Genomic DNA, 12,041 nt, shown 5'->3' with positions numbered 1-12,041 from the left:
GTCATATGACGAGGTGGCCTTCCAGCGCCCTACAGGTGCTGGTTCTTGTTCGTCTCCTGCATCGTCGTCCATGCCATCGATGTCTTTGGAGTCGAAGTCAAGCATGTCGGTTAAGTCGTCGACAGTGGCTACGAAGTGGGTGGTGGGTGGGTTTTGAATTTCTTCATCGTCCTTATGCCAACCTTGCTGACCGTAGTCCCGCCAGGTCTCTCTTGATAAAGAGAGAGACTTTAGAGAATTCAGGATGTCGCCGAAGGGCGAGTGCTGAAAGATGTCCGCGGCGGTGAACTCCATTATCGGCGCCCAATCGGATTTGATCAGCAAGGGTGCGGGTGGCTCGGAGTTCGGAGAGGAATCCGGCTCCTCGGAGTCACGGGCCATGCAGAGTGCGGGGCTGGAGTTCGGCTCGATCGCCTCTGAGATCGCAGCCCCTGAGGCAGCGTCCAACCGCTGATCCTCGATCGGCGCAGTAGGCTCCGAATCAATGGTCGGAACCGATGCGTGTGCGGCCTCCATGGCGCTGTTCGGCGGCAGAGCTATATCATGCCCATCGAGACAGTGCGGCGCGCTTGGCTGTGGCTCGAATCCGTCGAAGATCAAGTCCCCGGGGATGTCAGCCGTGTAGTTTAGGCATCCAAACCTGACCTGATGGCCAGGGGCGTAGCTTTCGATCTGCTCAAGGTGGCCAAGCGAATTGGCCCGCAGTGTGAAGCCACCGAAGACGAAGATCTGTCCGGGAAGAAAAGTCTCAGCCTGGACTGCATCGTTGTTGATGATAGAAGGAGCCATCGGGCCTAAAAGCGATGACACAGAGGAACTCTCAATGAAAGCACCAATGTCGGTGTCAAAACCGGCGGATCTCGGGTAGGGGGTCCCGAACTATGCGTCTAGGCCGGATGGTAACAGGAGGCAAGGAACACAATGTTTTACCCAGGTTCGGGCCCTCTTGATGGAGGTAAAACCCTACGTCCTGCTTGATTAATATTGATGATATGGGTAGTACAAGAGTAGATCTACCACGAGATCAAGGAGGCTAAACCCTAGAAGCTAGCCTATGGTATGATTGTTGTATGATGAAGTTGTCCTATGGACTAAAACCCTCTGGTTTATATAGACACCGGAGAGGGTCAGGGTTACACAAAGTCGGTTACAATGGTAGGAGATCTTGAATATCCGCATCGCCAAGCTTGCCTTCCATGCCAAGGAAAGTCCCATCCGGACACGGGACGAAGTCTTCAATCTTGTATCTTCATAGTCCTGGAGTCCGGTTGAAGGTATAGTCCGGCTACCCGAACACCCCCTAATCCAGGACTCCCTCAATACTGCTCAGGTTTCCAGCAGGTCCCATCAGCATTGATTTTCCTCTCAAAGGCAATACGCTCTTTCCTAGGGTTCCTGTTGAGGATCTGCCTTTTAAGCACGTCACAAAGAGTCTGATGCCCTTTGAGGCTTTTGTACATGCCTGTCATATACAATTCCTTCATCCCTACATCATCAGTGATACTAGCAATGCCCTCATATGAGGAATTAGTGATAGCAGAGGCAGTTGAATAATTTGCAGCAATGGAAGTATTTGAGCATTCAGGTGAAGAATTAGCAGTTTCACATTCAATGCACTTCAAACATGGAGGAACAAATTCATCCTGAGTAGCGCTGATCTGTTGAGCAAGTAATGAATCACTCTCCTTCTGAAGATCTTCATAACTCACACTTAGCTTCTCAAGATCTTGCTTTCTTTGAAGAAATTCATAAGAAAGCTTCTCATGATTAGATAGGAGAGTGTTATGATGACTTTGAAGGGTGTCAAACTTAGAATAAAGTCTCTGAAGACTATCAGCCAAAGCTTTCGATTGATCCATTTCTTCACCCAGCATATCATCGCTTTTATCCAGCATGTATTGAACTTTTTCCAAAGCTCTTTGTTGTTTAGTGGCAAGGGAAGCAATTTTGACATAACTGGGTCCAAATTCATCACCAAATTCATCATCATTGGACTCATATAAGTAGCATTCAATTACCTTGGCACCTTTTGCCATAAGACATGGTGCAGAGGATGATGATTCTGGATCGAAGGTCATAGCCTTGCACGATTCCATGAATTCTTTGAACCAGGGTTCATGGTGAGATCGATGACCTTCATAGACCTCAGAGAGTCGGTCCCAGATGAGTTTCGCAAGGCTGAGATGCATAATGTTCCTGAACTGATTTTGTGACAAGCTGGAGCAGATGATGTCCTTCGCCGTGAAGTTGAGATGTGTGTATTTGCGAATATCACCAGCCTCCGCCATCTTGCATAGGTCAGTAAGACCAATCTCGGTGACGGTCCAGAGTTCATTGTTCATCGCCATGAGGTGCTTCTTCATCATGGCCTTCCACTTGGGATAATCATGACCGTCAAAGATGGGGCAAGTCACAGTCTTCATTCCTGTGGTCGACATAACTAAAACTCCAGGCGGTTAAACCAAAATCACACAGAACAAGGGAGTACCTTGCTCTGATACCAATTGAAAGTGCGTTATATCGACTAGAGGGGGGGTGAATAAGCGATTTTTATGAATTCTTCACTGAGGAATTTGTGGGTGAGGAAATTCCTGAGTGAAGAACTACTTGCAGCAAAATAAGTACTCAGAAGTAAACATAGCAGTGCATGAGCATGATCTTCACGATGAAATGAAAACAAGTACAGGGTACAGAAAGCATAAACACAGGATAACACAGGATAAGACAAACAGACTGAAGAAATTGAACTGAGGAAATAGAGAAAGTATTCAGTCAAAGTCTTCAAACTGATATGAACAAGCACTCAACACATAAATGAGGAAATGGAAGGGTTGAGGAAATGGAACCAGGTAGCTTGGTGAAGACAATGATTTGATAGACCAGTTCCAACTTCTGTGACAGTTGTACGTCTGGTTAGGGCGGCTAGGTATTTAAACCTGAGGACACGCAGTCCCGGACACCCAGTCCTGAACACGCATCTCAGGACACTTAGTCCTCACCGTATTTCCCTTGAGCTAATGTCACAAAGACCTCGCTCAATCACTCATGCTAAGTCTTCAGGTGACTTCCAAACCTTCACAGACTAGGTCACACAGCGATCCACAATGTCCTCTTGGATGCTCTAGACCAGGACGCCTAACCGTCTGGAAGATGCACAGTCTTCAAAGGTAACAAGCGTCGGATCCATGGAGGATCAATCTCTTTAGTGATGCTCAGTCACTTGGGGTTTGTAGGTGTTTGGGTTTGGGTTTTCCTCACTTGATGATTTTCACTCAAAGTCCTCGGAGGATGGGATGCTCTCAAATGACAAGTGTCAGTTTCTCTCGGAGTAGCCAACCAGCTAGTGGTTGTAGGGGGGGCTATTTATAGCCTAGGGAGCATCCCGACATGATAAGACATAAATGCCCTTCAATGGTATGACCATTAGGTGGGTAGATATTTTGGGACAGCTGGCCCATAGCACAGCAACGGTCGGAATTTTGAGTAGCAAAATCCTCAGCTATCATGTTCCTCACTGTGTAGGCAATTCGCACTGGCGAATTCCTAACAACTCAGTCAGAACAAATTCCTCAGAGACCAGAAGAACTTCGTCTCTGTCACTGAAGAAATTGACTGAGCTGTATGAGATTTCCAATGGCTTCACTCAAAGGGATTTGTAGGTGTAGGATTTGAGTTGAGCATCACATGGAAATTTTTCCTTAGTATTTCCTGGACCACCTTTAACAGTACGGTGTTTCCTATGACTCAAGAAAGAGAAAATGAAACTACGAAAACAAAAGTCTTCATGCTTCATGTTCCTCGAATGAATACCAAGTCTTCAGGATTGCACCAATTTCTTCACTTTCAAAGTCTTCAGAAAGTCTTCAGAAATCCAAAGTCTTCAGTCGAAGAACTTCATTTTTAGGGTTCGACTTTCTCTGTAAATATCAAAATCCTCATAGACTTATCGACCTTTGTACACTCATAAACACATTAGTCCCTTGACCTATAAGTCTTCGATACACCAAAATCACTAAGGGGCACTATATGCACTTACAGGTTTCTATCGTCACTTTGTGAAAGATTTTAGCACCATTGCTTCTCCTTTGCATGGTTTGAGCAAGAAGAATGTGCCTTTTGTTTGGGGACCATCCCAAGATACCGCTGTCAATGAGCTTAAGAATTTGCTTACTCATGCTCCTGTGCTTGCGTTACCCAACTTTGACACACCCTTTGAGATTCATTGCGATGCTAGTGGTAATGGCATATGAGGTGTGTTAACACAAGAGAAGCGCCCCATAGCTTAATTTAGTGAGAAACTCTTTGGCGCGCAACTCAATTACCCCATATATGACAAAGAGCTATATGCTTTAGTCCGCGTTTTGCATGAATGAGAACACTATCTTCGCCCTCATGAGTTTATCATTCATACCGATCCTAAAACGCTCAAGTATATTAAGGGCCAAACCAAGTTGAACAAGAGTCATGCTAAATGGAGTGAATTTATTGATTCTTTTCCTTATGTCATCAAGTACATCAAAGGTAAGGAAAACATTGTGGCGGATGCCCTTTCCTGCATATACATGCTTGTTACTCAACTTGAATTGGATGTCATTGGCTTTGAGCATATAAAAGACTTGTATGAGAATGATCCTACTTTTTTTACTCCTTATGCCAAGTGTTTGACGCACACCTCTTGGGAACGCTATTACATCAAAGAAGGATATATTATGAGAGATAACAAACTTTGCATCCCCGAGTCTTCTCTTCGTTTGTTGCTTTTGCAGGAATCTGATGGAGGAGGCCTAATGGGACATTTTGGAGGCGACAAGACTTTCGCCACACTCTCGAAGAACTACTTTTGGCCCAAGATGTTTCGCGACATTAACCGCTTCACCAACCAATGCTCTACATGTCGCAAAGCTATGTCTAAAGCTCAATCCCATGGCCTTTACATGCCTCTCCCAATTCCATATCAACCATGGGAAGACATTAGCATGGATTTCGTACTTGGATTGCCTAGGACTAGAAATGGAAATGATTCGGTATTTGTCATTGTGGACCGTTTCTCTAAGATGGCACATTTTATTCCCTGCAACAAGATAGACGATGCTTCACATGTTGCTAATCTCTTTTGTAGGGAAATATTGCGTCTACATGGAGTGCCAAAGACTATCATCTCGGACCGTGATGTCAAGTTCCTTAGCTACTTTTGGAAGACCCTATGCACCAAGCTCGGAATCAAGCTACTCTTCTCCACGACGTATCATCCACAAACCGACGGCCAAACGGAAGATACCAACCGCACACTCTCCGTCTACTTCGAGTACTCATCAAGAAGAACATCAAGGAGTGGGAGGAGTGTCTACCTATCACCGAGTTCGCCTACAACCACGCAAGACACTCAACAACCAGCAAGTCCCCCTTCGAGGTCGTCTATGGATTCAACCCTTTGTCCCCATTGGACATTCTCCCTCTACCACTCCAAGAGCGCATCAATTTGGACACAAGTGCACATGTGACTCATCTCAAGAAGGTGCATGAAGATACAAGACATACTATCGAGCGCCAAGTACAACGACTTGCGACCAAGCTCAACATCAACAAGCATCACATGGTCTTCAACATTGGTGATCTCATGTGGCTACACCTTCGCAAGGACCGCTTTCCCCAAGAATGCAAGTCCAAACTTCAACCCCGAGCGGACGGACCCTTCAAGGTGCTTGCACGCTACAACGACAATGCTTACAAGATCGACCTCCCCCGCGACAAGTACAACGTGAGCGATATCTTTAATGTCAAGGACCTCTCGCCCTTCCATGGTGATGAAGAATTTAATCCGAGGACGGATCTTCCCCAAGGGAGGGGAGATGATGCGGAGCATCCCACGATCATCCCCACAGACGCACCTACACCTTCAACGACACCACTTGGACCAATGACAAGAGCCCGATCCAAGGCTATCGAAGATAAGGTGAACTCACTCCTCTGCGAACTTCCACTTTCTATGCATGAGACATGGTTACTACCTATGTCCGAGTTGTTGTGCATGATCAGGTACCAAGAGGACCCTCCCGAAGATGCACATGAAGATGTACAAGTCCCCAAGATCATGGATGAAGAGAACCAACGGAAGGAGTCAAGTACACCTCCAAGGCCCCGGACATCCGGCCACGACCCCGGACGTCCGGCCCCTGGAGCTTCACCCACCACAGCCGCTCAGCCGCCAAGGCACTACAGGCCCCGGACATCCGTCCTCGCCAACCCGGACATCCGACCCTTCCCGAGCCCCCGGATATCCGGCCTCCAGCCCGGAAATCCGGACCCCTCCGAACCCGAGAGGAACAAACCAGCCGCTCCAGCCCGGACATCCGGCCTCGTGTGAAAGCCCGGACATCCGGCCCGACGCCCGGACGCCCGGCCTCCCCTGTCTGCGCACAATGAAGGGCCAAGGCCCGTGTACCCCTTCTCCCCCTAGATTATATATACTCCTCCTCGTCCTACTTTCTAGGGTTAGCAAAGGATTAGCTCATATTTTTTGTGAGAGCTTTGCTCATCCACTTGGATACCTTCTCCTCGGAGATTCGAGCCTCCACCGGAGAAGATCCCCCAAGCGGATTCAAGACCCCTTTTAGGGAAGAAATCAACACCTCCTCACGGAGAAGACCGGCTACCCTTGTATCGTCCTTAGTTGTCCGTGGATCATGTACCTTTCCTTATGTACTTGAGGATCTAGCACATGTGTGACATATTCGTGTTGGTTTAGTGTTTCCTCTTGTGTTTCCCCTTGTGTTTTCCCTCGTTTCCCTCCTCGTGTTCTTCGTCTTCATCGCGGGATCCGCTCCTTTGTGAAAGATCGAACGATTAGGGTTCCACCCTACATCAACTTGCGTACATCAAGTTTAGAAAAACTTTTTAATACATCAACTCTATACACTACACTAGTGCATCAATATCAGAATTATGCTAGTACATCAAGTTCAGAAATTAATTTATTGAAACAATTTTCATAAGCTAATCCAGTGCATCAGTTTCTGATGCTAATCTGGTGAAACAATCCATTCACAATTTCAGAAATGCATGTAACTTGAGAAACATGTACTGAACGTTTAGTAATTTTTAGGGAGCGATTTTGGGTTCATCTAGTTGGGAAACAAGTTTCAGAAGTCACAATTTCAGAAAGTTTCAGTACTCAAGCATCCACTTCACAAACTATAGTAGTTCATTTAGTTGGGAAACAAGTTTAATGAAATTTTTAGGGAGTAGTACTAGTAGAGAGATTCAGACAAGAGATTCGCAGTTTAGAAGTCACAATTTCAGAAAGTTTCAGTACTCATGCATCCACTTCACAAACTATAGTAGTTCATCTAGTTGGGAAACAAGTTTAATGAAATTTTTAGGGAGTAGTACTAGTAGAATATATGAAGGAACAATAGTATGGGTTACCGTTTTGTGGCTGCTGTGATGTGGTACACCAGGCAGAGTTCCTCCAGGCACAACTGCAGGACTACTGCCATCTGGGGAGGTTCATCTTTGCTGGTGTACTCCACATCAACTCTGATGAAGCTAGGGTACAAGCGGCGGCCCTTCATCCTGAGCCTGCTCATCATCTCGCCAACCTTGTCTGATTCGCTGGTGCAGACGATCTTCAGTATCTCCTTGCCGTGGAGCTCAACCCCTGTGCGGGTTTTGGTGTACTCGCGCTTCTCGCCGGGGACGTGAACATCGTCGAGGTTGCTGCTCTTGTCGGACGTCTCGCCATGATGACGCTTGGCGGACGGTTTGTCCGCCATTGCCCTCCTTCGGTGACTGTGCGCTTGGAAGAGAGAAGTTTATGGGTTGTCTGCATTGGAGATGGAAGTGACAACGGTGGTTCTCGGAATGGAATGAGGCGGAGATGGAAGACAATGGGTTATTTCCAGTGCATGGACGGGGATGTGTGAGAGGCGGTTCATCGGGGACATGGCTGTAGTGGTCGTGGGCACAGTTGCAGTCTATCGTGGCAACCGCCCAGTGGGTGGCGCGGGTGGTGGCCTGGAAGAACCAACTGTCCAAGCCAAGGGTTATTATAGTCACACTGATCCCTCTTGTTAAGCTGTACTTATCAGCTGCTTATCCCACTTGCACGTCTCAGGGTTGGTGATGATGGCATTTTGCACTGTTTAAGTGACGTATGCTTTGTGATGTTTTTCCGTGTGGAGGTTAAGTCTTGTTTTTCCACTGAAGTCTTATACAGTAGTTGATCTCAAAAAAAATTTCAGTGCCCTAGAAGTTGTTTCTCAAAACTGGGACTTATTTTATTTTCATCTGTCCCAACCTAAGTTAGGCCTTTATAGTTTTTGTATTCTCTTTCTAGTGTACTTATGGTTTAGTTTTGTGTGTACTGAATTGTAATTTCATACAACGTACGGTTTTGAAAATTGGTGTCACAGTGGTGTGAGTGGCCTGACCCTTCCTGCTTTTTTAGTACTAATGTCATATGTATGTTTGAACAGAGTTTTTTTTGGATTGAGATTATTTACAAAAAAATCGTTGGTTGAGCTCTAGATAGATTTTATATAAATAAGAAATTTACCAAAATTGTCAAACAATATCTATTTGAACTTCTTGCATTTTAGTAGTTGAACTAGTCAGATTTTATATAAATATGAAATTTAGCAGAATTGACAAACAATATCTTTTTGAACTTCTTGCATTTTAGTAGTTGAACTTGAAAGTAATATTTAATTCGTTGTTTTAAATTATGTACATTTAACAGATAGCCTATTAAGTTCTCTGCTTTTTAGAGTTTCGTTGTTTTTGTATCACATTTTTTCCTTTTTTATCATCGTGGTGCAGAGCTAACAATATTTTTATTTTTATTTTTTGTATTTAAAATTATTGCCAGCGAACTAGTATTTGAACTTTTCTATTTTCAGTTTTCAAACATTTTTTATAATTTATATTTGTTTCCCCCGCGCTCTGCTTTGTTTAATTGGCCTTATTAGTGGTGTGTTTGGAGACGATGGAGGCTATTGGGCCGGTTTCCGGCCCAAATGACCCGCGCGGGCGATTTGAACGACTGCTAGATGTGCGTGTGCTCTAGGTTTAGTCCCACCTCGCTAAGGGAGTGGGCTTTTTGACCTGTTTATAAGCGCGTCCAAGTCCTACTCATTGAACTCCTCTAATACTTACCTGAGCGCTTATACACAGCGCTCTCTCTCATAACATGTGGGCCCTGTTCGGTTGGCCCTGCGTTGTGCGGATTACTAGGGATTCCCCGATGGTTCTGCCATGGGCTCGAGTTCAAGTATCTAGCTGTGTCAGGGCCTGCCTATCTATGGGCGGTCAACTTTTACCTTTTTTGGTTTGAATCTAGTAGTTGACTCCACCAGTAATGTGGACTGGTACTTTTTTGTTCTAGTTCTTGTGAGTTTTGTGGAAGTGTTATCTTTTCATTTGCATTTTTTGCCTTATTTTTGTGTTTGTTTTTGTGATTATTCTCAAGGGTCTTCTGGTATCATTTTTAGCACTATGGTACTTGCGTGTAGACTAAGTTGTACTGATAGTTCATTCATAGTAGCACTTATGTTCTTAGTGTGACATTTTTTTGGGGGGATTACGAACTGATGATTCCTTGTACTTTTGTTGTAGTAAGTATGTACTGTCCGATCAAGTGCACTAGTAATGTCATTCTTAGTCTACAAATGACCAATATAAGTGTGTGCTGATGCTTATTAACTTTTTCTGTTGTAGTACTTGCTAATTTTCTAGCAGCTACAGCTACATATGAATGAGAACAGTACATGAAGTACTAAGAATTTCTGCTTCAACTTTTGAAGCGCTGTTAAGCAACTCAAATTGTGCTGATTGATTTCAACGTTATGTTTTCCATACAATACTGAATCGAAACTACACATGGGAAATCGTTGTGTGATTAGTTGCTTCATAACTAGTACTAAAGAGCAGCCACAAAGTTCCATTCAGAAGCTACTTTGAATTTGAAATGATGGATTAACAAAATACGAAGCTACCAAACTTATATAATGATATAAGCAAAACAATGTACTTGATGACATAAGCAAACTTGTTCAACAGTGGAAAGCACGACATAAGAAGACTGGTTCAATACTGACACAGAAGACATAAGCAAGCTAGTTCAACCAAACAAGAGCAAACTACGAATTTGAAACAACAAGATAAAAGGCAAGCACAAGTGCAAGCAAAACGAAGGCAGGATTTGATGTATCTTCATCCCACATAGTGGCAGTGGTAGTAGGGGTCAGCCTCCTGCTCTTTTGAAATTTCCCAACCATTTGTGATGTTGTTGATTATCTTCCATGACTTGTATGTGGCGTACGCATCTACTCCTGCGTACTCGATGAGGTTTTATGGTAGCGGGTTGACCCCCCACAGTTTGTGGTCTTCCTGCGTGTTGATATTCTTATTCATGCCTTTGTATAATGGGTGGATGAAGCTGGCTGCAATATCAGATGTTGTTGATTATCTTCCATGACTTGTATGTGGCGTACGCATCTACTCCTGCGTACTCGATGAGGTTGTATGGTAGCGAGCTGACCCCCCACAGTTTGTGGTCTTCCTGCGTGTTGATATTCTTCTTCATGCCTTTGTATAATGGGTGGATGAAGCTGGCTGCAATATCAGCCAAGGAGTCGTACTCTTTTCCGGTGTATGGAACTCTCCAATTGTGTTGAATGTCGATGTACTTGTTGGGGATGATCTCCAAACCAGACATCTCCTGCTTCTCTTTGTCGCTTACAATGCTGAAACCAGCAAATGTGAACAACTTCTCATGCTTCAGCATCTTGTTGAGGCGCTTGGGCCTGCAAGGGGAGATACATTTTGAGATTAGCATCACTTTGATGTTTGAATTCTTCATTTTTATTTTGTTTTACAAGCAACGAATCCATGAAGTAGATGCTTATATAGTATAATTAATGGAGGAATGTACTTCAGAAACTAGTAAACAAAGTTCTGAAATTAAATTCAAGTACACCATGTTATTTTTCTTTATGGATTATAAATAGTTTGAGTCAATGATCTATGTTCTGCTTTAGTACTAGTTTAGTTTACTTTTGTTGAATAGGACAACACATACCAGTGCTTCACCAAGTTCTTACTTTATTTTTTGCTGCTAAAAATTGCATCAGACCAGGTTCAGAAACTACTTGTGTACATAAAGTTTAGAAACAGTTTTTAATACATCAACTCTATAAACTACACTAGTGCATCAAGATCAGAATCTATGCTAGTACATCAAGTTCAGAAATTAATTTGTTGAAACAATTTTCAGATGCTAATCCAGTGCATCAGTTTCATATGCTAATCTGGTGAAACAATCCACTTCACAATTTTAGAAATGCATGTAAATTGAGAAACATGTACTCATGCATCCACTTCACAACTATAGTAGTTCATCTAGTTGGGAAACAAGTTTAATGAAATTTTAGGGAGTAGTACTAGTAGAATAGATGAATGAGTAGTAGTATGGTTACCATTTTGTGGCTGTTGCGGTGTGGTACACCAGGCAGAGTTCCTCCACGCACAACTGCAGGACTGCTGCCATTTGGGAGGGTCGTCTTCCCTGGTGTAGTGCACACCAACATCGACGAACCTAGGATCCAAGCCGCCAGCCTTTCTCCAGAGCCTGTAGATCATCTCGTCGGCCTTGTATGGTTCGCTAGTGCAGACCATCTCCAGCATCTCCTTGTTGTGGAGCTCAACCCCTGTGAGGGTTTTGGTGTACTCGCGCTTCTCGCCGGGGACGTGAACATCGATGAGGTTGCTGCTCTGGTCGGACGTCTCACCATGATGACGCTTGGTGGACTGTTCCTCCGCCATTGCCCTTCTCCGGTGACTGTGGGCTTGGAAGAGAGAAGTTTCGGTTTGTTTGTAGTGGATATGGAAGCAGCAATGGTGGTTTTGGAGATGTGGCAGCGATGGAGTTGATTTTGGGGCTTTCTGAGGGCGTGGGGGAGGCAGTTCTTCCCGATTGTGGGGGTAGTGGTCGTGGGATCGCCGTTTGCAGTCCCTTGTGGCAACCGCCCAGTTGGTGGTGCAGG

General features: G+C 44.6%; 2 protein-coding genes across 2 annotated transcripts in view; both read right to left on the bottom strand.

Moving 5' to 3' along the window:
• LOC147959706 (uncharacterized) overlaps positions 1-7,772 on the bottom strand; it is a 33,483-nt gene extending 25,711 nt beyond the window's left edge. Inside the window, exon 1 of the mRNA XM_087532855.1 lies at positions 7,426-7,772. Coding sequence (XP_087388981.1) covers positions 7,426-7,772 — 347 coding nt within the window. The remainder of the gene's footprint in view (positions 1-7,425) is intronic.
• Positions 7,773-10,447: 2,675 nt separating this feature from the next.
• Positions 10,448-11,820, bottom strand: LOC147959705 (uncharacterized). The gene is made up of 2 exons (XM_087532854.1): positions 11,504-11,820; positions 10,448-10,802 (listed from the first exon to the last, which is right to left on the bottom strand). Exons 1-2 carry the CDS (start codon positions 11,818-11,820, stop codon positions 10,448-10,450), a joined length of 672 nt encoding a protein of 223 aa, XP_087388980.1.
• Between the last annotated feature and the right edge of the window lie 221 nt (positions 11,821-12,041).

This window comes from Triticum urartu, chromosome 7A (assembly GCF_056163025.1).
Source record: "Triticum urartu cultivar PI428250 chromosome 7A, HENAU_Tu73, whole genome shotgun sequence".
Classification (NCBI taxonomy): domain Eukaryota; kingdom Viridiplantae; phylum Streptophyta; class Magnoliopsida; order Poales; family Poaceae; genus Triticum; species Triticum urartu.
The sequence above is the reverse complement of the archived record's forward strand: the minus strand, read 5'-3'. Positions and strand labels throughout refer to the sequence as shown.

Excerpts from the sequence above, each read along its gene's own strand:
- LOC147959705 (XM_087532854.1), bottom strand. The coding sequence starts at position 11,820 with ATGGCGGAGGAACAGTCCACCAAGCGTCATCATGGTGAGACGTCCGAC. Across the intron at positions 10,803-11,503 it reads GCGTGGAGGAACTCTGCCTG|GCCCAAGCGCCTCAACAAGA; the intron begins GTGTACCACACC and ends CTCCCCTTGCAG.